We start from the raw sequence: 23,666 nt of genomic DNA, 5'->3' as shown, positions 1-23,666 counted from the left end.
GCTTGACTCATGCTCACCGCCTTTGCGATAAGCGCTCAGTTCCATATTCTGCCATGCCCCTCCAGAAATAATTCCTCCCGCTCCATCATCGCGACAAGCTACCAACGCGACAGCGCGACATTCATCAAAAAGGCGACCACATCAGCCCTTTTCATCATGGCTGGCGGTACCCCTGGCGGAGAGGCCACCGTAGGGTCTGGCGAACCTCGACTGAAAGGCCACGCGACACCCGAGACAATAGCAACAGGATGCATCGCCTGGGTCGACAAGGAAGGTCAGCCGCGACGAGCCGAAATCCTTAGTATCAAGACAACAAAGAGCGGCAAGCAATTTTACTGCAATTTCGACAATTTCAATAAGCGACTGGACGAATGGGTGCCTGTGGCGAGGATCGATTTTACCCGAGAAGTCGAGTGGCCAAACCCGGACAAGGACAAACCCAAGGATCCCAAGACCAAGAAGGCGTCGGCAGCTCAATCGAAGAAGCAATCTAAGAAGGCGCAGAAGCGCCTAAGCAAGAGAGAGCAGTCTGTAGCTTCAGAGGCGAACACGCCGCATCCTTGGACAGGTAGGCAACCCCTGGTCTTGATCAACACATGCGACTGACAATTGGTTGTTTTGAGACTTTGTAGATTCCCAAGGTCGACAAAAATCTTCCTCCCTTGGACCCGATGGCGACAGTCAAACGAGACCTAGCGTCGAAGGTGGCGCGACACCCGCGGTCGATGATATGGACATGGACGAGAAAGAGACGGAAGTTAAGAGGGAGCCGGCAGAGTTCAGTCGCGAAGTCGAGATCGAGAAGCTGCGAACATCCGGATCAATGACGCAGAACCCAACCGAAGTGTCGCGAATTCGAAATATTTCCAAGGTGCAATTCGGAAAACACGATCTCTACCCGTGGTACTTTTCGCCATACCCCGAGGTCTTTAACCAAGAGGATGTCATCTTCATCTGCGAGTTTTGCCTGAGCTACTACGGAGATGAAAAGGCGTTTACGCGACACCGACGAAAGTGCACTCTTCAACACCCCCCAGGAAACGAAATCTACCGAGACGAAGCCATTTCCTTCTTCGAGATTGACGGCCGACGACAACGGACATGGTGTCGCAACCTGTGTCTGCTGTCCAAGATGTTCCTGGACCACAAGACCCTCTACTATGACGTAGATCCGTTCTTGTTTTACGTGATGACGACGCGGACGGAAAAGGGATGTCATCTAGTTGGGTACTTTTCCAAGGAGAAGGAGAGCGCAGACGGGTACAATGTGGCCTGTATTCTGACTCTACCCCAATACCAGCGCAAAGGCTACGGACGACTCTTGATTCAATTTTCGTACGAGCTCTCCAAGATTGAAGGGAAGCTTGGGTCTCCAGAGAAGCCATTGTCGGATTTGGGTCTCCTGAGTTATCGACAGTACTGGTCGGAGAACATCCTCGAGCTTCTCATGGGCTTCAACGAGCGAGAGGAAAAGGTGACGATCGAGACCATTTCCACATCGCTAGCCATGACGACCCAGGATGTGGAACACACTCTCCAGGCGATGCGGATGCAAGTGTATCATAAGAGCGATCACAAGATTGTGATACCGGAGAAGCTGATTCAACAACGGGAAAAGTCAAAGCTGAAGCGCAAGCGGATAGTTGATCCTACTAAAATTCAATGGAAGCCGCCGGTGTTTACGGCGTCCAGCCGGACATGGGGATGGTGATGTTATATTGGTGTTGGGTTTAGTTAGATCATGGTGGCGAATTAGCATTGTCGATAGTTTCTGAATGATACCCCTTATAGATTAATTGCGGCCTTGAAACGAAGGATTTCGGAGCAGACCGAACAATGATTGTGAAGTTGCAACAGTTATTTAATGAGTGCTCCAAGATAGAGCTACCCCAGCTCCCGTGCAAGCCCCACGTCGCCCCTACCTCAGGAGCTGTCCCATCCTACGTAATCAGTCAAGGGATGCGACAACACCAGATCGGCCAGTTCAGCACCATTCAACTCAACCTCTTGACACCATCTCCCTAATCCTCACGACCTCCCCCGTGCCGATCCGACTCAGACCTGTCTTGCCCTAATCACACCTACAACCTGAACCTAGAGTCTTCGCAGAAACGCTCCCCAAGCCATGACGCTCCGGCTGCTGGCGTCGAGCTTGCTGGGCTTGAGCGCATCGCTCGCCAGCGCCAGCACCGACGGCAACCAGAGACCTCTCTCCGACTATACGCATTCATGTCCTGATTATACACGATACGCTACATATATCCAGTATGCACCCTTGCTGTCTCTACCGGCGCTGCGAGCTAACATTGCCTCTTCAGTCGACCTTTGAGCACCGGACCTAGAGCTTTACCCTACCAACGACCGAGCCCCAAATGCCGGACCTTTCAATCACCAGCGATCGAAAAAGTCATTGAGGACGTCACATCGCGCATGACAGACCCAGACCTGGCTCGTCTCTTTGAGAATGCGTTCCCCTCGACGACGGACACGACGGTCAAATTCCACACCAAGGGCAAGTCAGAGACTGGGTTCTTCCGCATGGGAAGCTTTGGAGGATTCCACGACGATGAGGCTTGGCAAGGGCCACAGTCCTTTATTATTACCGGCGACATTATTGCTGAATGGCTGCGAGACTCGACAAATCAACTGAGACCCTACCAGCCCTTGGCCAACAAAGACACCGATGTGCATACACTACTGCTTGGTGCCATCAACACGCAGGCTGAGTATGTTATCGAGTCACCTTACTGCAATGCCTTCCAGCCACCACCCATCAGCGAACTACCCATCTCGTCTAATGGCCAGGATGATGTCGTACACCCAGCCTACGAGCCACAGGCCGTCTTTGAGTGCAAGTACGAGCTGGATTCCCTCGCGCACTTTCTCGCCCTTGGCAACGACTTTTATGAGCACACGGATTCGCTCGAGTTTCTGAACAAGAGGTGGTATCGTGCTGTCGATACGCTGCTGGGCGTGCTGGAGCAGCAGTCCAAGTCGACGTTTGACCCTGAGACGGGCAAATACCGGCGCAACGAGTATACCTTCCAGCGCCGCACTGATCTCGGAACAGAGACGCTGAATCTGAGAGGTGAGGGAAACCCTCTCAACTGGGGAACTGGGTTGGTCCGGTCGGCGTTCCGTCCCAGTGACGACGCTACGATTCTTGGCTTCTTCATCCCCGCCAACGCCCAGATGTCGGTGGAATTGAAGCGAACAGCAGCGCTCCTCACGAAAGCTGGCAAGACAACGTTGGCCAAGACGCTGGAGGAATGGAGCAACAAGATACGGGACGGCGTAATGGAGCATGGTGTGGTCAAGCACAAGAAGTACGGCGATGTGTTCGCGTACGAAGTAGACGGGTACGGCTCGACAATCCTCATGGATGATGCCAACTATCCCTCACTGCTGGCACTTCCCCTGATGGGATTCTGCGATGTGGATGACCCGATATATCAAAACACAAGGAAGATGCTACTAGACAAGGGCGGTAACCCTTACTACTTGGAAGGAAAGGCCTTCAAGGGTATTGGAGGTAAGACACCAATGGTCTCGGAACCTGTGGCACACAGTAACTGACATTATAGGCCCTCACATTGGCTTGAGGAACGCATGGCCAATGAGTCTTCTCATCCAAGCCCGAACCACGAGCAACGAGACCGAGATCAAGGAGTGCTTGGACCTGGTGCTTGACTCGGCCAAGCTGGGTCTGGTCCACGAGAGTATTGATGTACAGCATATTTCTCAGTACACGAGAAGTTGGTTCGCATGGGCCAATGGTGTTTTTGCATCAACGATTCTGGATCTCGCAAAGAGAAAGCCGCATTTGATATTTGGCGAGGGTGCCGAACCGTATGAGATATGATGGGCAATGGATGGGTAGTTTAGCCTGTACAACAGGTGTACTAAATGGCATTATACATCCATTGATTGGGTGGATTGGGCGTACTTGGCATACGGAGAAAAGCAGCATGAATAAATGAGTCTGGCCTCTACTGGCATAGCCCTACTGACAAAAGACAGCTACTGTTTAAGCTTGTGATGCAGGCAAGATTTTTCAAGCATGAGGAACATGTTCATGGTCCGGACCGGCTAGCTATCACCGGCTTGTCTCTAAACAGAAATTACTGGCGAACGGCCCCATTGCAACAAAGACCAATAACCTTGTAAGATTCAATTATCGCCATTATGTGTCACAAGCAACTAATCTTCTTTTCCCCCCACGAAGGTTTTTGTAGTACCCCAGATTTCGTAATTATCCACCTAGGCAATTGGTGCCCTTCGACAAAGTGGCAAGCAACTCCGAGAAAATCAATCATGGATCCCATGCCAGACGGAAGAGGTCCACAGTTATCCGCCCTTTACCATCCATCCGCTCGGTTATTCAAGACTTGACTTGCAGAAGGGAAGGGACATGAACCTCTTCCAGCCGGTCCGACATCGCTCTTACTGCTGGATGGACAAAAGTTGGGCGGGATACTGTGCAACGAGGAGATTAGAGACATATATGACGTTGGGCCGCAGCCCTCCCTTTCTCAAACATTGTTACTCCCCCTCAACACCATCATCAAGCATCGTGACCATGGCCCCCGCGACCCACGCCTCCGAGTTCCCCTCGAACCCCGACGCGGGCAAGCACCAGATCAACCTCATCCGCGGCTGGCCCAACCCCTCCCTCCTCCCCACCGACCTCCTGTCCTCGGCCGCCCAGCGCAACCTCGCCGACCCCTCCATCTACGTCCCCGCGCTGCAGTACGGAGCCGACGCCGGCTACCAGCCCCTGCGCGAGGCCCTGGCCACATGGCTGTCGGAGCACTACCGGGTTGAGCGGGACCCGGAGCGCATCTGCATCTCAGGCGGCGCCAGCCAGAACGTCGCTTGCATTCTGCAGAGCTTCACCGATCCCAACGTCACTCAGGCCGTGTGGTGCGTTGCGCCGTGCTACCACCTCGTCTTTCAGATCTTTCGTGATGCTGGTTTCGAGGGCCGGTTGAAGGCGTTTCCTGAGGATGAGGAGGGTGTTGATATTGAGGCGTTGGAGGAGAAGCTCGCCAAGTTTGAGGAGAACCCACCAGAGGCCAAGGTAATAATGACACAAACAGCTTGTAGACGCTTGCACTAACATGTGCGATAGCCTCGCTTCAGCGATCCAGGAGAGTATCGCAAGCATTACCGCCACATCATCTACACCGTGCCAACATGTTCCAACCCATCTGGCAAGACAATGTCCCTCCGCCGTCGTGAAGCCCTGGTACGGGTAGCGCGCAAGTACGACGCCCTCATCATCTGCGACGACGTCTACGACTTTCTCCAGTGGCGCATCGACAGCGACCCAGCCAAGATCTCCGAACACCTAGGTCCGAACGAGCACCCGGACATGCTGCTACCGCGGCTTTGCGACATTGACCTCGCCATGGGTCAGGCGGAGAATGATCCCCAGAGATTTGGACACGCTGTGAGCAATGGTTCCTTCAGTAAGCTTGTCGGGCCTGGTGTGAGGACTGGCTGGCTCGAGGGATCGCCTGCGTTTGCTCGGGGTCTGTCGCAGACGGGAGCGACTCAATCAGGAGGCTCACCGAGTCAATTCTGTGCCTCCATCATGGCCGACTTGGTCCAGTCCGGTGCTCTCCAGGAGCGCCTCGCCACGACACTACGGCCCAGACTGCAACATCGACACCGCGTTCTAATGCAGGCGATTCACAAACACCTGGCTCCCCTCGGTGTTGGAATACGTGAGGCTGGGCTTGTAGATGGGAGTGTGTACGGCGGCTACTTTGTATGGCTAACGCTTGGTCCTGGCGTGTCTTCAAAGTTGGTAGCTGATGCTGCCATTTCCGAAGAGAACTTGGTCGTCGGAAACGGCACCATGTTCCAAATACGTGGCGAAGAAACCTGTGCGAATCTCAACAGCGCCGTCCGGTTAACGTTTTCCTACGTGCCTGAAGAAGATCTGGTTGAAGGCGTCGAAAGGTTGGCGGCAGTGCTGCAGAGAGTAAAGGCTGACCCAGCCAAATACGAGGAGTTGAACGGGGAAAGCGATGCTGTGAAAGCCCATAAATATGTTTAATATATCATCCGCCATGCTGTTCTATTTCATGTCTTGTCCCCGACTCTTGCCATCGTTCACCTCCTATTTCTTAGAGAAGAAAGACATGATGTTTCCTTGTCCCTTTGGAGCAGGCTTCTTGGCCTTGGATCCTGATGATGACGGGGTTGGAGTTGGCGCTGGCTTCTTCGTCACCGGCTTCGGAGCCTCCTCCTCTGAGAAGGATTCCCAGCCTTCCTCTTGGATCGTGACTTGAATAATGGTTAGCATCTGAGCCTGTAACCCGGCCACTTGGTTATGAACTTACCCATGTACCCCTGGTCATCCAGGATACGCTTCTTCTTCATCACTCGTCTCTTTCCTCTTCTGCGCCCATCTCCGCTACTCGATATCACCTCCGAAGGCTTCTTCTCCTTGGGCTCCTCAGGTTCTGGCTCAGGTTCGGGTGCCTCTTCCATCTCTTCGTCCTCCTGCTCCTCTTCCTTGTCTGAATCTTCCTTATTGTCCTCCTCATCGTCGTCCTCCATCATTTTCCGCAGGGCATCTTCGCGCTCTTGACGCTTTCTCCTGACTTCCTCGGCGTCCACTGCAGGCTTTGACTTGGAGGCGACAATATCAGAGTCATCCGCTTCACCATCATCTGAGAGGGCCATGGAAGTGTCCTCCTCCTTGGGAGCTGGCTTCGGCTTGGGTGGTCGTGCAGCTGCCTTGGCGAATGACTGCATAATGCTTCCTGCCATGCCCTTCTTCACGGCTGGCTTCTTCGAGCCACTGGGGGCCGGCGTGCCCTCCTTAGATGAGGAAGCTGATGGTTCCTTCTTGACTGGTTTGGCCTCCACTGCCTCCGACTTGGCTGTTGACGACTCTTCCTTGACCTTTGCAGCCGGCGCCGGCTTGGACGAAGCAGGTTCTTGCTTGACAGCCTGTGAGGTAGCTGGTGAAGGAATCTGCGGGCGGCCCTTGCGATCTCTCTTTCGAGCTTGAGGGTTGCTGATGATTCCGTACTTCTTCGACGCCGCGGAAGCATCTTCATCTTTTCGGTACTCCGATAGCTGCGCTGAAGCATCTGACAAGAGGGAGAGGTCCTTTTGGGGATGAGGCGCAAGACTGTAGACATGAATTGAAGTGACTTGTTGGTAGTCGGCCAGGATATCTTTGACGAGATTAGTGAACAACCATTGATTGGTATAGAGTCAAGGGTTAAGCTACCACTAAGCTCTTCCTCCCTGGCAAGGGTCAAGGTCGTGATGGGTACCGTCTCTGAGAGAGCCTCATTCTCGGGCGCTGAGCTTGCCATCTCGACATCTCCATCAGACTCCTGATTGTCTGAGCTCCTGGTGCCATAGACAAGGTAGGTTGCGTGGACCGAGTTGGCACGAGAAGCATTTTGGGACTTGTGAAAGTCATAGAGCATCCTAGGAAATGATCAGAAATGCGAACCAGCTTGTTCTTCTTCTGAACTTACTCCTTTGCAGTGTTCACATGAACATCCAAGGCTCTGCTGAGGACACGATATGTGATCTGCATCATGTTAGCCCTGCCATCAGCCGCAGAAAAGGGGCTCTATCGAGAGCATACCGGTCGCTCTTCACTGAGCAGGCGATCTGCCAGAAATTTCCTGTGCTCGTCCATGATGCTGCGATTTTAAATGAAAAACTCCTTCTCGTCGACCAGGCCAAGCAAGAGGAAGAGAAGGGAAGAATTTGAACAAGATCCGCGTTACGGCTTGACCGTGGAAATCGTGGTATCCCAGAGACGCCAATTGCAGGACGCGTAGAGTGGACGCGCTCTCACGTGCAATCTGGCCAAGACAGGAAGGTGCGACCCGCTTTAGCACATATATATGCTCCAATCCGGTGGTTCGAAATTCTAGAAATTGGTACTTGCAGGCGTCATTCGAGGCATCGCGTCTAAGCGCGACAACCTGATTCGAACCAAGATTTCTTCCCCGGGCAACCCCTCCTCGTATACAAAGTTCCTTGTCACCTCATAGGATTGATGCATAAAACATCCAGGGGCTCCGAATACTCGATCGACTCACCAGACCAGCCATACAGCCAAGCTTCATGGCCAACCACGATGTCCCCGATTCGACCGACTGGCTGTCAACGCCTCTCGCAGGTCTCGCCGCTGTTGAAAACGCCCTGCGCTGCCAGGTGTGCAAGGACTTTTACAAGACGCCCATGATCACATCCTGCTCCCACACTTTCTGTTCGCTATGCATTCGGAGAGCCTTGTCCAACGACAGCAAGTGTCCGCTCTGTCGCACATCAGAGCAGGAGCTAAAGCTGCGGAGCAACTGGTCAATGGAGGAGGCCGTGGAGGCCTTTGTCAAGACCAGAACGGTGGCTTTGGAGCTGGCGCGCAATGGGGGAGCAGCGAATGCTGTACCTAAGCGAAAGGCCGAGAACGATCACCACGAGTCAGACGATGCGCCAGAAGGCAAGCGGCCACGGACATCAACTCGACCAAGAAGATCTCGAACCCATACACCTTCTTACGCAGTACCTACAGAAGAGGACGAGGTGGTGGAAGTGCCAGATGATGACGACTACGTACCAGAGCCTGGTAAGATCAACACTGTTCAGAGGAAACAAGATGGAACACTAATAATGCCAACAGGGGACGGACTTGTGCCTTGTCCCGTCTGTCAAAGTCGGATGAAGGAGTGGCAAGTATTCAAGCATCTCGAAACTTGCACAGGCCCGAAACATCCACAAAGAAAAGCCGGAAGCAGCTCAACCTCGTTTGGCAACCAACGTCAGACGAAGGCCCTCGAACGACTACCGACGATGAGCTATTCCATGTACAAAGATCAAGCACTACGCAAGAAGCTAGGAGAACTTGGTATTTCCAATCAGGGTCCTCGCATGCTACTCGAGCGCCGGCACAAAGAATGGGTGACACTTTGGAACGCCAACTGTGACGCAGCAAAGCCAAAGAAGCGCAACGAATTGCTGCACGATCTGGATGTTTGGGAGCGAACACAGGGAGGAAGAGCACCGACAACTGGCCGGGCGGCGCAGAATGCCGCCATCATCAAGGACAAGGACTTTGACGGTGCGGCTTGGGCGGCGAAGCATGACGACTCGTTCAAGGATTTGATTGCGAGCGCAAGGAAGAGCAGACTCGAGGCGAAAAAGAAGGCCGAAGAGGCTGCGAAGGAGTCGAAATCTGAAGCTGCTTCTAAGGAACAGGAGAAGCTGTCGAGTTCGGAACAAACGCCTTCACAAGCACCATCACAAGCGCCGTCACACGAGCAGCCTGCGGTCTCATCAAACGTGGACCCAATACAGGATCCAAGCTGGGCGCCAACTGTCACTCAGCAAGAGGACTCAAACCCAGTCAATTCGACAGCCGCTTACATGCCGCCTCCAACGACAATGGCGGCGGTAACACAGGCGCCTTCAGGTGTTCCGGAGTCATACTACGCGCAGAACCCGTACCCTTACCACACCGACATTCACCCGCATATCCCCTATTCTACATCCCAACCATACTATACTACTCCCTCATACCACCAAAACCCCGACGCGGGCATAGGGAATCAACCCTTATACTACAATCCAGATGGGCCAGCCCAACCTTGTACATGGCCCCAGCACCCAAGCAGCCAGCCATGACAGGCGAGCAACATGGCAGGGCAGTGAGCTTGGGCGGAACATAGAAGAAGGACGGTGCATCGAGATACCATTTGATGATATAAAGACGTGGAATAAAAACAAGGTATAGACTCTAATGAACAATTGGCCCCCGTGGCTTTACATATAGCCCATAACGCCCCCGGATATCCTAGATGCAGTGATCATATACGCACGTGAATAGTTGGACTCGGAATGAGTCCCTTCCCCCTTCTTCCTGGTTTCCTCTATATCGCCAGATTCGCGATTCCAGTTTCCGACGTCGGCGTCCGAGCCTTTTCGCGGATCTCGTCGGTATCTGCTGGCACCGCTGGCAGCGCGTCGAGCTTCTTCTGTACCTCGGCCGCCTCCTTCTCTTCCCTTGCCTTCTGCTCCTCTGCCTCCTTGCGCTGTGTCACCTTCTCCTCCTTCTCGCGTTCCTGTGCCTCCATCGCCTCCAGCTCGTCGTCGAGCTCGCCCTCGTCCACCACTGCGCCTGTCGACTCGGCCAAGATAGCGCCCACCTCGTCGGTCGAGGTCATCTGCTCCCGCAGACGATCCATAACGGTGTCGACCCGATCCGCGCTGCCGACTTGGGCATTGAGGCTGGCCAGCGCATCGGTGGACGTCTCCATGACCTTGACGAGCTGGATGTTGTCAGCGGCCTGCTCGAGCTTGGCAGCCACTTGCTCGAGTTGGTTGAGGGTGGCGTAGCGAGTGGCGAGGGACGACTCGGCGAGTTTCTTTGATTTGAGGGCTGCAAGTGCCGCGATGCGGTTCTTGCGGGTGACGGCATCCTTGGCGGTTTGTGCGAGCTCGTCAATGCGTGTGTTGAGAAGATCAGTCTGATGCTTTAGACTTTCTGTCACTTCCTTGAGGGAAGCAATAGCGGCATCTTCCTCTGTGATGCCGCCTTGCTCACCAGATCCCTTGATCCGAATTGTCTTTCCGTCATATTCGATAACTCCCTTATCGCGAGAGAGGAACTTGAGCAGCACATCCAGGTCGGTATCTGTCAAACGCTGATCCTCAACCAGGGCTGTTGAGAATGCCTTTTGGAATTGCGCTTTGCTAAAGACGCGATCAAACCTTGAGCTTCTCTCCGCCATGAGGTCGCCCAGCTCCTTTGCCGCGGCCTCGACGTTCTTGACCACCACGTACTTGCCAGTCGGCAGCTTATCATCTCCCCTAGACGGATCCACCACTCCGAGCTGGCGCAGGGTCCAGCCCATGAGGTTCCACGGCAAACTTGACCAACTGCTTTGGTATATGCTCTGTTGTGATTTATCGAAGTCGTTGAGGGGCATGAAGTCTCGTCCAGCGGTCGCCTCGCGCACGACGGTACCCAAGGCCAGCGGTTGGCCAAACTCCTTAAACTCGAGGGATCGCAGTAGTCCATCGTCGAGATTCAGGACAAAATGGTCGGGTTCCGAGCCGCGGTGGGAGATGAGGCCTCGAGCGACGAGATCGGAGAGGGCCTGGCGCCAGGCGGAGATGTTTGCTTGGTAGCCATCTGGGTTCAGTGTGCGTTGGGATCGAAAGTCTGAGTACCGTGCGGGCAATCTTGACCTAAAGGAAGTACACGGTTAGCAAAGAGATTCCAGATATAGTATGTGGGACAAGTAAAAAGGGCGGTTGCTACCTTGCGAAGCTGGGATCATTTTTAATGAGGTAGTCGGCGAGCTCGCCCATGATGGAGTCGGGCACGCTCAGATGCGCCGGCGATGATGTTTGATAGAGTTGAAATCGCAAAAAGTTAAGGGGGGCGTTTCTAGAAAGCTCTGTTCATTAAAATCGCGGTCCCTAATCGTTGAAGAAAAAAGTCGAGGTTGCAATCAAAGGGTGAAGGATGACGACACATGTGACGCCGTGAATGGGAGACAGATCATTTGTTGGTGGTGGGATGAAAGTGGCTTGCTTGTCGTCAGGGACGATGGCTGATGGGGTTTAGTGGCTTGATAGCGAGCCAGCGCTTATCGGTTAGTGGTCAGGGACCAACTACAACACCAAATCCAGCATCACGACTTCCAGGCACAATACATTCACATATCTAGGTAGCCAGATTGTGGTTGAAAACTTGATTGAATTCAGTTTCGAGTTCTCAGCAGAATGTAGAAGAAATAAGATTCCAACTCAAACTTTGATCCATGAAAACGCCGGTCACTCTGACAACACCATTCAACCCCAAACACCGATGCTGTGGTCTGTATGGGACGACGCCCTCAGACGAGTTTTAGGGAAATCCTCAGATGAACTCTAGAGAGTTCTTTAGATAAATTTCTGAGAAAGAAAAAGGACCTAGAAACGCCCTCTTTCTCTCTGTTCCAGTTCCATCTAGGAAACCTCCGAGAACTGAGTGAATTGGATCTTGCCATCATTCTCAGCAGCATCCATGCGCTGTCTGTACAAAGCCCTTGCAAGCTTGTACGCCTCTTCGGCTTCCTTCATCTCCTCCTCAGCAAATGCCTTGGCTTCAGTGATGAAGTCAACCTTGTCTCTAGAGTGACCTAGGCCATCAGGGGAGGCACTTCGACCGACCCGATTCAGGGTGTTCTCAAGAGTCGGGGTGGGAGTCGTAGTAGGAGCAGAGCTAACCATAGTGGCGGCAGCAGCGAGGAGTAGAGTGAAATAGTTGATGATTCGGACCATTGTTGTGGTGTTTTGTTGGTCTTCAGTTGTGAACAGAGAGTAGACTCAGGTCGTGGTTATGAAGAGTCGAAGATGGAGTTGTGGTGAAGTGTTGATGAAGTTGTGATGAATTTGGTAAAGTTGATAACTTGTGATTGATGATGGAAGTGGTATGAGAAGATGTAAAGTGGAAGAGAACTGCAGTCCTCGAGGGATGGATGGGAAGATATATATACACACGAGGCTCCATGTTTGGGCCCTGGATGACAACGTTTTCCATGCCTTGATTGAATTTGTTGGGAATCGTTTCAGCCAAACTTTGGTGTTGATGATTGACTTTAACTTAGATGCGAGTGCCTTGTGACCGTTCTCCCTGGCATGGTGCTATCGCCACCACATGGAAGCCAGTGCATTTGTCTCATAAGCTCTCTGGGCAAGCGAGTGCCTTATTCGCTAAACCTTCAGCCCTTTCTTGTTGGCGGTTCAATTCCAGACTCTCTGAAGGTTAAGGCCCCTGGGCAAAACAACAAGATATATCCCACCAGAATGGGTTCAGATGCTATAAAGACACAGATCCGCCATAATTTGGGAAGATAATGCCCAAGCTCAACAAGAGAAATTTTTCTGATGATTCGAGAAGAGTCCATACGAGATTACCTTTTCTCAACACAGTTATGACCAGCCTTTGAGGCCATGTAAATCATCAAGGGAACTTCGTAGCACCTTTTTACCAATTTCCCGGAACTCTAAACTATTTCGTAATCCGCAATCTAGAACACAAGAAAGAAACTTGATTACTTGCTACTGGTTACAAAGTCTTGAGCGGGTCTGAGGTATTGATTGGCCGCCCAGGCAGTTATTGGATCATTGCATCTTTCAGAAAGTCGACTACGATGAGATCACATATCTCAGATCACACGGGGGAAGAAATGATCATTCGTGATTCTTCTCATCAAGCTCTCAGGAATGACTCTAAAATTAGGCATCAAACAGCTGGATGCAAAGAGTCACGATGCCCGAAATGGTCAAAGTTTACTCCCCTCGGTGTTCTGAGGCGCAACACGTTCGCCGTTGAACTCGGAGCGGGGCAGTTTGAATAGTTGGGGTCTTTGACTTTCGGCATAATTTTCCACCTTCTGGAGTCTGCCCATATCTTCCTAGTCAGGTAGCTTGACAGACGTAGCCCGGGGAACAAGTGATTCTCAGCATGGACGACCACACCCCCAAACCATCGACTTGGGGGTGACGGTGAAGAGTTCATGCCATATCACCACAACATTAGTTACATATGCCATAAAATGAAACCATGTCAATTCATTGACCGCAAGTACGAAGGAAGTATCGTATATCATTATTCCAGGCTACAGCCGTTGTCCCTCAAATTCACACCCCAACATCCCCAATGAACCCCCAACCCCACCCCTAGCTACCTCAATGACGTCTGAACCATGAACGTCCATCAAAGGAGGGGCTGAGGGGTCCATTCTCCTCACCAAGCACCAAGCGGCTTCTTCGTCACTTTGGCCGGGGATAAGGCAACCTACACAACATGTGATAGGCTAGAAATCCCTGTCTAGTAATCCCGATAGCCAAGGTTGAGAGGTCATGATTCGCGGGGTAAGAAAAGTGCGCCCTCTCAGTCAAACTCCAACGACATGTAGCTCAAGTTCGTTATCAAAAGTACCGTCGCTAACAATTCCCCCTCCACTATTCCGTGTGTATCCTTCCAAAGCCGAACCACGGCTTTGCTAAGATAGCGACCCGTAGATACCTGCTAGCCTCAGCAAGGATCCAGATACCTTGACGACCTCGTTCTGTTCCTCTCTTGACTCAGCGTTTTCTGACTCCTTGTCACGTTTATCCCAATCAATTGAACCCATTTGCGGCTCTCTCTCATCTCCATCAAATCACATCATCCTCACTCTTCTCCACCTCCTCACTCGGCCCTAGTCCGTCCGAATGAACACCACCCGTCGTCTCTTCACCACCGCATTGACAACCCTCAACCTCTCGCTCTCACGCCCGACTTCACTCACACCTCTTATCCGTCCCCTCTTCACCCGTCGCACAATGGCTTCCGCAGCTGCCAAGCGTCTCGCCGGCAAGACCGTTGTCGTCACCGGTGCCTCCTCCGGCATCGGCCGCTCTACGGCTCTCGAGTTTGCCCGGACGGCGCCCAGCAATGACCTCCGGCTCATTCTCACGGCTCGCCGTATTGACTCACTCAAGGAGCTTGCTGATCAGATCAAGAGCGAGGTTGGTGAGGGCGTCAAGGTGCTGCCTTTTAAGCTCGACGTGAGCAACCCTACCGAGATCAAGGGCTTTGTGAACAACCTGCCCGAGGAGTGGAGGAACATTGACGTCCTCGTCAACAATGCGTAAGTCTCCTTTCCCGCTCATTTCTCGGATGAGTAACTCATACATCATAGTGGCCTCGTCAAGGGCGTTGCTCGGGCTCCCGAGATCGCCGAGGAGGACATTGGCGTCATGTTCAACACCAACGTCACCGGCCTCATCAACATGACTCAGGCCGTTCTCCCCATCTTCCTCGCCCGCCCCGACGGAGGCCACGGCGACATCATCAACGTCGGCTCTATTGCCGGCCGTGAGCCCTACCCTGGCGGCTCTATCTACTGCGCTACCAAGGCCGCCGTCCGCAGCTTCTCTGAGAGCTTGCGAAAGGAGCTGATCGCCAGCCGTGTCCGAGTTATCGAGATTGACCCCGGTCAGGTTGAGACTGTAAGTCGAGCATCCATTCATCAAGTTTCCAACTTGTTTCTAACAGACCTCTAGGAGTTCTCTGTTGTGCGATTCTACGGAGACAAGTCCAAGGCTGATGCTGTGTATGCGTAAGTCAACTCTCACCAGTCCTTTACAAGACATCATCTTCAGAGGATATCAAGAGCTGACAATCCTTCCAGTGGATGTGAGCCCCTCACTCCCGACGACATTGCCGAGATTATCGTCTTCACAGCCACCCGTCGAGAGAACGTGGTTGTCGCCGACACCCTCGTCTTCCCCAACCACCAGGTAAGAAATCTCGCTTCTCAAAGTATCACAAAATGGCTGACACCTGTTAGGCTGGCGCAGGTATTCTTCACCGAAAGGGTGCTTAAGTTAGATAGACAAAATAAGACAATAGAATTCATGTATAAAAGTGCATTAGGGTCCCAATGTCATGTTAAAGACGGAATATCAAGGTATATTCATATTCGTAAGTTTGAATCCAGGGCTACCACCACTATCGGACAATCTACTTGTCCAGTGCATCCTGAGAATGACATACCATGAGGCAGTGGCCAAACCGTCAAGCCCTCTACATCTCGCCGAAGCTCACATGAATGTTCGAAAAGTTCTCTTGCCCAAAACCCATTTGCCCCCGAAGGAACAAGAGAGACCACGAATGGTCTTGGGTCACAGGCCTTCTGAGTTCGATAAAGTTTCATCTTCCAACGTTCCGTTAAGAACCCATTCTGGGGTGAATCGGGCCCTTGCCGTCAACAAGTGACAGCACCGCTGGGTGAGCATGTAGCTCGGTTTCATTCACATCAGCACAACGAAAGGCGGACACTGTCACGCGCGAGAGGCTCCTGCACCAAAAAGACCGGGAAATAGTAGTCGTGATTCGTCACCTACTTTGCTTTTGTTTGTAAGCCCTCAAGGAATGAAGTCCTGCTCAGGGCACCAGCTGTTCCTTTCCCCAGACGCCTCGCTAAGAAAAACACCAAAAGAATGGCCCTAAGAATATCGTCAAAGAAGTATGCCATTACCCGCCTCAGATTGTGCAGTCGCATCATGGCGGTAGACAAGAGAGCGAGAGTATAGCAGGTTCCATCTGTCTAGTCCCCAGAATGTTGGAACAAAGGCGAGATGGACTCGCCGTAGTGGTTGCGCCGAATGGCCTCAGCCAACAAGAACGAGAGGTCGAGCACCACCAGTTTGCTGATGTTGCGTGCCCTGTCCTTATCAATGGGGAAGCTGTTGGTGACAACAATCTGGTGGATGCACTCGCATGCTTGCAGTTGTTCGAGACTCTCTCCGCCAAAGATGCCATGAGTCGCCATGCAGTACACCTTCTTGGCCCCGCCCTTCTTAATCACGGTCTCAGCGGCAGCAATCCAAGACCCGGCCTTGTCAATCATGTCGTCCACGATGAAGACGGTCCGGTTCTTGACGTTTCCGACCAAGGTGATCATGTGCTCGGCGTTGGGATTTTCCAACGCATTGTCCTCCTCATCGGAGCTGCCTGCCGCATCACCGGATCCTCCAAGAGATTGAGGCTCGGGGGCAAAGAACGATGACGCATGGGACATGGTCATGGGATCCTCGTCATGTAGACTGACATCGGCGGCGGATCGATCAGGGGAGGGGAAGTCGTCCTCAACAATACGGCCCTGGACTAGGCGGCCATGTGTGACCTCGTGTGCCTTGTGGTCATCATAGTCGGCCTCGCCGTCCACTGATGGTTCGGGCGATCGAGCTGGGGGTGTAACATTGTCATCCGCGGACTCGGCAAGACTCAGGTTAGAAGTGCGGGCCGACGAGCCATTAACTCGCTTAGGGGAGCCCTGCAGATCCGTCACAATCCGCGAGGTTCGTGGAGGAGTAACATCCCTCTTAGGAGTCTTCTCCCGCTCGGGTGCTGGCTCACGGGCGCCCCGGTTGGGAACGGGTCGGCTCGATTCCAACGCTGGTTGGCTATCGACACTATGATCGAAGTGTCTCATGATCATACTAGCCGTCATGTTGCTGACACGCTTCCGATCTGTGGTGACGATTCCAAAGTTGAGCTTGAGCGCATCGGCAAGCGACGTGACTCGCTTGGTTCCTCCCGCATTCTTGGAAACAACAACCGCTTCGCGCCAGTTAGGGACGTTGTGGCGGATCCATTTAGCGAGGATGGGCTCGGCATGGAGGTTGTCGACGGGGCATTTGAAGAATCCCTGCATCTGGGATGCATGAAGATCGACGGTGATTACATGCTTGACACCAGCAACACCCATCAGGTTGGCAAGCATGCGAGCCGTGATAGCACCTCGGTGGGACTTCTTCTTGGACTGACGGCTATAGGGGAAGTAAGGGAGGACGGCTGTTGGGCAGCGATGCCAAGTCAGCCTACGGGATCTCAAATGGGAAGAGATAACCACGAACCAGTGACCTTGTTAGCAGAGCCGCCCTTGCATGCCGAGATCATGATGAGAAGCTCCATGATGGAGTCATTGATGCTAGAGCTTCCAGACTGGACGACAAAGACATCCTTCTCTCGGACGCTTGTCAAGATTCTGACACTCGTCTCGCCCTTGAGAATCGGTTAGCCTCGAGAGTGTGCATTGAAATGCCATTGATTGATCGGAGACACCAGCGCCCTAGAAGGTGACAAAGGAATGCGGCCCAGGGATGGTGACTCCAAAGATCAATGGCGATAACGGCGAGGGGAAGCTCACATTGGAGAACTTAGTAAGCTCGGCGCTGGCAGGTAGCATACCCAGATTCTCACAGATCTGGCCTGTGAGAACTGGGCATGAATTGCCGGCAAAGATCAGGGTGTTGCGCATCTTGGGCAGCCCATCAATCGATGCGTGAGGATGAAGCGTGGAAAGATTGAGTGGGAGAGAAGGTTGGGAAAAAGCTGCGTTGCTCAGGTGGGAAGCTTTTTTTTTCATGGACGCGGTACAGAGCACCGTGCGAGCCGAGCCAAGCCACTTCTGCGCACGGGACCCAGTGTGCGCCGTATTGCTTTTTTTTAGCGGCCGCACGGCAACAGTTTGGGTTACGCAAAGGGTTATCGGCGGCTCTCAGCCAGTCGTTATCTGCGGTGTCATACAGTGCCAAGCACTGTCCTTGCATCTGGAGGCCCCGCCGTCGGTGACCAAGCGGGGCATTTCGGAAAGTGCGTCACAGCCTCGCAACCGGAGGCCGGAATCCTTGCGAAAGCATCCAGCCGGTCGCCTCTGTCGCGTGTGTTGCCTTTAACGGATCGCTCAATGCGTGACAACGTCTGACTTGGAGGTTTTCTAGAAACGGCCAGCATTGGATCTTTCCCTTGAGGCCAATCTTTCGTTTTAGATTCCCAGCTTCAATGAGAGGGCACAGCGAGTCCAACAACCACTCTCGCAATGGGCATCCCTCATCTCATCTCTACCCTAGAACCCTATGCGGTTCATGGAGTTCTTGACAACGATCGAGTAGTCATTGATGGCCCTGCCTTGGCATACCACATTCTTCACATCTGCAATAGACATGGCATAGTCCAGCCCTCATACCAGCTCCTTGGGGATACCACCATCGCATGGCTAGATGAACTCGTCAGTCGTGGTGTAAGTGTGTGAGTTGCCATTCCTTCTAAGGGAGCCCAAGCTAACTCGAGCAAATCAGTGAAGCCATTTACTTCGATGGCCATCTTCCACGAGCAAAGCGACTAGTCCGGATGGAGAGAATGGTGAAAAGCCTCAATCAGCTCAAAACATTGCACTCCAAAGACCCAAGTGGCTTCTCTCCGGCCGACTTTTCAACTGTCAAGGAGACTCCCCCAACACTTTTCTCCTCCACACAACCTCTAGGAAAGCCGTTTCTACCACCTAGTTTCCATGTTCCAGCAATTATCGATGCGCTACGATTTTGCTCACGCTACACAAAATTGGTACATCTCGTCCCTGGCGAGGCCGATGCATACTGCGCCCAGCGGCTTTCGAAATCTGGAGGCATAGTTATCACCGCGGATTCAGACCTGCTGGTGCATGATCTGGGCCATGGCCGTGTCGTGTTTCTTCGCGATATCTATCTTGATGGCCAATCGAGACTGGCGTGTGCAAGCTTCTCCCCTGCGCATATCTGCGAGAAGGTGAAGCTCTCGCCTACCTCTGAGATCTGCCGGCTAGCTTACGAGCGTAAGCGCTCGCCTCATTCTACACTTTCTCAGCTTCTGCGAGATTGTGCCCAGGAAGTTGCTGACACAGCGGGTTACGCGGAGTTCCGTCACGAGTATCTTGATCATGAGACAGCACCACTACCAGTGTCAATTGCAGACAGGGAGATCCAAATTGGGACATTGGATCCCCGGATATCAGAGCTGATTCTACAGCTGGGCAACCAGGATGTCCAATCAAATGATCCAAATGGCGACATGATGTTTCTACCCATCCTCCTTGAGAACCCTTCGCGTGGGAGTGCCTGGGAGCAGAGTACCCCTATCCGCCAACTGGCTTATACAGTTGCTCGATGGATTATCCCCGGCTCATCGTCAACCGTCCAAGAGTACCGACGTGTTAACACGAGCGTGCAAAAAGGCCGACAAGTGCACATGCTACCTAAAGAAGCTGCAAAGGCGTGGGCTCAAGACCTCACAAGCCTGATGTCCGAGATCAATGGAGAGTCAGAGCGCGATGCAGTCCAAACATGGCAGATCCTTTGTTTAACCGTGGACATCAGACACTGTCGCGAGGAAGGCAAGAAATCTCATATACTGCAGATTCTTAAGGAATGCTCGCAGCGAACAGCGTTCAAAAGAGTCTCTTGGGACATCATCCACTTCGTTGCTCAGCTGCAGGCGGCGTACTACTCGTTCCGCCTTCTTAAACAGGTCATATCCCTTGCATCAACCGAGGAAACGATGCCGGAGCTACATAGCATGCTTTCTTCCCTCCCATCCCTGGCCGAGTTTCCAACTATTGAGAGTACCCTAGAGTTTCTGCGAAAGAGCGTCGAAGCGCAGATGTTGAAAACCATCACTAGGCTAGTACCATTACCAGACACATTTACTGAAGAGCAATCTGGGAGAGCTTCGGCACCCAAGAAGCGGAAGGCAGCCAAACAGAATGGTCGCGGCAGGAAGGCCGGACCTGGAAACACGGCCACACGCAATCTGTTTGATGTCTTGTCCCACGACACATGAATATGGTCGTGATCACACATAATGTACATGATTGACTGTCTGGTCTGTTTCCCATGTCACCCGACAATCAAAGTTCAACAATTCCCAAAAACATGTCCCCGACCGTTTATCTTGTATCCGTAGGCCTATCTGCCATCCCCGTTACGCCACTACCATGACCATCCTTCCCAGGTGTACATCAGTCGTCTCAACATGATTCTCATCTATTCATCCATTTCGTGTCTGCCCGAGTCCATGAATATCGTCCAGCAGCTTCGATAAGGGGCTTTCCTCCTCCTCAACATCATTCACGTCCCGAAGGAGCTCTTCCTGTGAGCTACCATTCCCAGCCGATCGGATGATTTTCCATGCACGCCGGAACTCATCTCGGATAGATACAATACCATTGTGTGTGACAGTTCGAGCGACGTTGTGGTCCAGCTCGAAGGGGTCCTCGATAGCAAATAGATACCGGTGCCGGATTTCCTTGAACTCGTTGTTCTTGTTTGCTGTGTTCACTTGCTTGGACTGCACGCCTTCGTCAGATGTGACTTGCCCTTTGGGGGCAGTTACCGGTGTAGACGTTTTTTCAGTTTGTGGTGGAGGGTGAGGACCGGCCCCTTGCGCATCTAGCACTATGACAGTCTTTGCACCTGTCCAGCCCTTGTTTTGTTTGGTCAGCAACCCGCCTGGTGTACGCAAACTGAGAACGTCTCTGCCCCAATCGAAACCTCGGCTTGATAAGGTGCTCAGCATCGTACTATGAGCATAGTACTCAAAGAAGCCACGGAGAAGATGACCGATTGTTGCGTTGTTGTGATTTAGTTGATTTGCCTGAGCAAGACCCAGTATTTCCTCTTCGTTGCGCCAGAACCGGATGTCGTGACCACGGCATAGTGTTGCTTTCTCCAGCTCGGCAGGCGACAGCCCTCGTGGGAGTGGAGGAGCCAGTTGTTGAAGATTGGGACTGACAAAGGGCTCTGCGACGTTGACTAGGTAGTGAAGTACCATCAACACATAGCCATAGCTGCTCAGAGTTCCACGGTATCCAGAGTTAATTCCACGCATTTTCGCCCAGTGCTTGACGAATAGGACCATTGGTCGCACCCGTGGGTCCGTGAGAGAGTAGCATCGCAAGAGCGCCGTGTTGTGCAGAGCCAAGTGAGCCGAAAAGTTGATATCACATTGCACACCTGCGCCCGTCTTAGGGAACTCTAGGCGATCGCGGTATCGGTCACGCGGCTGGTTGGGGGCTAGCTTGTGAGGGTCGGGGAGGGCCTTGATTCTCGCTACCAGACTAGAGGTTGCAGGTGTAAGAGGAATGATGAAGTCGGTATTCGTAGAAGATTCGTCTGACTGTTGGAAGGGGGCTCGGAGGAGGGCGATGTACTCTTTGATATCCGGGATCACGGACTCGTCGTAAATATCCTTCTCTATCGCTCGCTCGAATTCCCATGCCAGATGGATGGCCTTGTGCATACGGATGACGGCTCTGATTGGGATGTCCTCTGCCCGTGATGCGATGTGATCCGTTATAGTCTTTCGAATTTCCTCTTGATGGATGCCGTTCAAGTACTGAGTGACCACCAGACGGGTCCAGTCTGAGGCTGCGAGCTCGTTCACTGGCCGTAGAGCATTGGTTATACTCAGGGCTCGAGCAGAGTAGACAATGGGTGCTTCGTGTTGCGTTTGCTCCAGGGTCACAAACTGCACTGAAGGCGCCCTTTTCATCTTCTCAAGAGCCAGCTGAAGCTGCTTGGTGTAGAAAACAGGGTCGATGCCGAAGTTCAAATTCTTTTGAGTCTCTTCCCAGACTTCCATCGCTAGCTCAGCGAGAACACGAGGTTGTTGGGCTCGCTCCTGGACACCCCTCTCCTCCCAAAGTTGCCGGATCTGCTCACCCTCGATTTGAGTATAAACGCCGAGAAGGGACCGGTTGGATTGCCCATTATCGACGGATTCAAAGGTGAGAGATGGGTATCTGGCTAATCGGCCTCGAAGTTGCGGATCCGAGAGGCCAGCGACGAAGGCCTTGCAAACCCGGTTCAGAATGTCCCAGTCCTGATCTGCAAGATCGCGATAGTTGGACACCGTGACATCGCGACCACCCGCTCTACGGAGAACGCGCTTTGCCAAACCGTAATACGAGGCGAGGGTATTCTTGGGGCCCTGTTTGATATCGAAATTCTGAGGTTCTGCTGTCAAAGAGGTTGGCGAAGTGACCTCGAGAGACGTCGACGTCTTGGTTTCAAGACCATTAAGACCGGTCTGATCATTGTCGTGATCATGCTCGTCATCTTCCTGAGTCTCGTCAAGTCCGTTTTCCCATTTGAAGCGCTCTTCGAGAAGATCTTGTCGTAGCTTCTTGGGCGGATCTGAGCAAAGCTTGATGATAGGGACTCGAGTGCGGGTTAATAATCTGGCACCCAGGCCGGCATCCAAGAAGGCTTTTTCTAGTAAGCGTGGGATCTGAGAGCCGGGAGCATCAGGTTGGATTGGGGACATTGGGGATAACAGCCCAAGGTCCATGTCGGAGGCCTTCGTAGCAAACCCCGAGGACAGACTGCCAAAGCATTTAAGTTGGACCGAGAGTGGATCGAACTCTGCTTCTGGGTTTTGCTCTTTCTCACAACGGGCAATGGCCTCTTGGCTGATGGCTTCGATACGGCAACGGAAGGCCTCCTTCTCCGCAATCTCGGATCTCTCGATCTCAGAGTTGGAAACCACCTCAAAACAAAGCCGGTCAAGGAGAGAAGCCTGGGCGCTGATTTCCTCGGGGGAGAACTGGGGGTCGCGTCTGGAGTTGTAGAGATGCATACCGCCGCGACTAAGCTGCAGGGGCATAGAATCCGCAGGAATGCCTTGCTGTTGGCCATGAGTAGAACCATGTGGTCCAATTCCCTGCTGAGGGCCGTTCCATGAACGCTGACCATACGAACCGTTTTGGCGACCGTCGTAATGTGTCGTTCTTGGATGAGAATTGGTGTGCATGTGGCGCTGGTACGACTGAGAAGGTCGTGAGTAGTGTGAAGTCGGGCTCTGATAGGACCTTGCAGGCGGGGGTTGCTGAGGTCGAGGGTCAATGGGAATAGACAATTGAGAGCTCATCTGGCGTCTCTGTGCCTGGTTCATCCGCTTGCGCGATGGCTTGGATGGGGGAGCCATTGCGGAGGGCTCAGTCGGAACGTTGTTACCCATGCCATTGTGAGGCTTTGCGGCCAAGCCAGGAGCCGTAGCACGCGGCTTCAGAGAAGCCTGAGCTGGGACGCCCGAAGAAGGTTTGCTGGTAGGAGAATCCTGCGATGGCCCGTTGTTGGAGAGAATCAGGTTGCGAAGATGGTTCTCAAGGCCGGGCTGCTGGGGGCCGGTGGGCGCGCCAGGCGGCGGTTCTGGACGGTTGGATAGCATCGAGACCCGTCGGATGCAACACGCTGAACAAAGGAGTATCGTGAGAGCTTGACAGGATAATAGCTGTCTTGAGTCGGTAGTAGTGGGTAAGTTGGGG

General features: G+C 52.9%; 11 protein-coding genes across 11 annotated transcripts; 6 read left to right on the top strand and 5 right to left on the bottom strand.

The window, feature by feature from the left end:
- Window positions 1-156: 156 nt before the first annotated feature.
- Window positions 157-1,711, top strand: HAM2102 (histone acetyltransferase; the record flags this gene model as incomplete). Its single annotated transcript, XM_003044995.1, has 2 exons — window positions 157-568; window positions 624-1,711. 2 exons carry the CDS (start codon window positions 157-159, stop codon window positions 1,709-1,711), a joined length of 1,500 nt encoding a protein of 499 aa, XP_003045041.1.
- Window positions 1,712-2,125: 414 nt separating this feature from the next.
- On the top strand, window positions 2,126-3,992 carry NECHADRAFT_70007 (uncharacterized protein; the record flags this gene model as incomplete). The annotated part of the gene is made up of 3 exons (XM_003044994.1): window positions 2,126-2,265; window positions 2,319-3,532; window positions 3,585-3,992. The coding sequence occupies 3 exons, from the start codon at window positions 2,126-2,128 to the stop codon at window positions 3,860-3,862; spliced, it is 1,632 nt and encodes a 543-aa protein (XP_003045040.1). The 3' UTR covers window positions 3,863-3,992.
- A 587-nt stretch (window positions 3,993-4,579) lies between these two features.
- NECHADRAFT_43834 (uncharacterized protein) lies at window positions 4,580-6,064 on the top strand (the record flags this gene model as incomplete). The annotated part of the gene is made up of 2 exons (XM_003044993.1): window positions 4,580-5,080; window positions 5,132-6,064. 2 exons carry the CDS (start codon window positions 4,580-4,582, stop codon window positions 6,062-6,064), a joined length of 1,434 nt encoding a protein of 477 aa, XP_003045039.1.
- Window positions 6,065-6,127: 63 nt separating this feature from the next.
- On the bottom strand, window positions 6,128-7,675 carry NECHADRAFT_43900 (uncharacterized protein; the record flags this gene model as incomplete). The annotated part of the gene is made up of 5 exons (XM_003044593.1): window positions 6,128-6,294; window positions 6,351-7,196; window positions 7,253-7,458; window positions 7,509-7,564; window positions 7,622-7,675. The coding sequence occupies 5 exons, from the start codon at window positions 7,673-7,675 to the stop codon at window positions 6,128-6,130; spliced, it is 1,329 nt and encodes a 442-aa protein (XP_003044639.1).
- Window positions 7,676-8,109: 434 nt separating this feature from the next.
- Window positions 8,110-9,198, top strand: NECHADRAFT_5113 (uncharacterized protein; the record flags this gene model as incomplete). Its single annotated transcript, XM_003044992.1, has 2 exons — window positions 8,110-8,611; window positions 8,666-9,198. Coding segments are annotated over 2 exons (1,035 nt in total), but the record flags the coding sequence as incomplete, so codon positions are not given.
- A 713-nt stretch (window positions 9,199-9,911) lies between these two features.
- NECHADRAFT_43836 (uncharacterized protein) lies at window positions 9,912-11,355 on the bottom strand (the record flags this gene model as incomplete). Its single annotated transcript, XM_003044592.1, has 2 exons — window positions 9,912-11,232; window positions 11,306-11,355. 2 exons carry the CDS (start codon window positions 11,353-11,355, stop codon window positions 9,912-9,914), a joined length of 1,371 nt encoding a protein of 456 aa, XP_003044638.1.
- Window positions 11,356-11,997: 642 nt separating this feature from the next.
- NECHADRAFT_106190 (uncharacterized protein) lies at window positions 11,998-12,312 on the bottom strand (the record flags this gene model as incomplete). The annotated part of the gene is made up of 1 exon (XM_003044591.1): window positions 11,998-12,312. The coding sequence occupies one exon, from the start codon at window positions 12,310-12,312 to the stop codon at window positions 11,998-12,000; it is 315 nt and encodes a 104-aa protein (XP_003044637.1).
- A 2,049-nt stretch (window positions 12,313-14,361) lies between these two features.
- Window positions 14,362-15,407, top strand: NECHADRAFT_43124 (uncharacterized protein; the record flags this gene model as incomplete). The annotated part of the gene is made up of 5 exons (XM_003044991.1): window positions 14,362-14,669; window positions 14,721-15,030; window positions 15,085-15,140; window positions 15,213-15,321; window positions 15,372-15,407. The coding sequence occupies 5 exons, from the start codon at window positions 14,362-14,364 to the stop codon at window positions 15,405-15,407; spliced, it is 819 nt and encodes a 272-aa protein (XP_003045037.1).
- Window positions 15,408-15,475: 68 nt separating this feature from the next.
- Window positions 15,476-17,874, bottom strand: NECHADRAFT_61745 (uncharacterized protein). Its single transcript, XM_003044590.1, has 3 exons — window positions 17,736-17,874; window positions 17,443-17,590; window positions 15,476-17,380 (listed from the first exon to the last, which is right to left on the bottom strand). The coding sequence occupies exons 1-3, from the start codon at window positions 17,844-17,846 to the stop codon at window positions 16,131-16,133; spliced, it is 1,509 nt and encodes a 502-aa protein (XP_003044636.1). The 5' UTR covers window positions 17,847-17,874; the 3' UTR covers window positions 15,476-16,130.
- Window positions 17,875-18,407: 533 nt separating this feature from the next.
- On the top strand, window positions 18,408-20,182 carry NECHADRAFT_94235 (uncharacterized protein; the record flags this gene model as incomplete). Its single annotated transcript, XM_003044990.1, has 2 exons — window positions 18,408-18,616; window positions 18,667-20,182. 2 exons carry the CDS (start codon window positions 18,408-18,410, stop codon window positions 20,180-20,182), a joined length of 1,725 nt encoding a protein of 574 aa, XP_003045036.1.
- Window positions 20,183-20,506: 324 nt separating this feature from the next.
- On the bottom strand, window positions 20,507-23,239 carry NECHADRAFT_10717 (uncharacterized protein; the record flags this gene model as incomplete). Its single annotated transcript, XM_003044589.1, has 1 exon — window positions 20,507-23,239. A coding segment is annotated over one exon (2,733 nt), but the record flags the coding sequence as incomplete, so codon positions are not given.
- Window positions 23,240-23,666: the final 427 nt, after the last annotated feature.

The sequence above is a fragment of the Fusarium vanettenii genome (genome assembly GCF_000151355.1).
Source record: "Fusarium vanettenii 77-13-4 chromosome 6 genomic scaffold NECHAsca_20_chr6_4_0, whole genome shotgun sequence".
Classification (NCBI taxonomy): Eukaryota; Fungi; Ascomycota; class Sordariomycetes; order Hypocreales; family Nectriaceae; genus Fusarium; species Fusarium vanettenii.
This window is presented reverse-complemented; position numbering and strand designations above follow the sequence as displayed.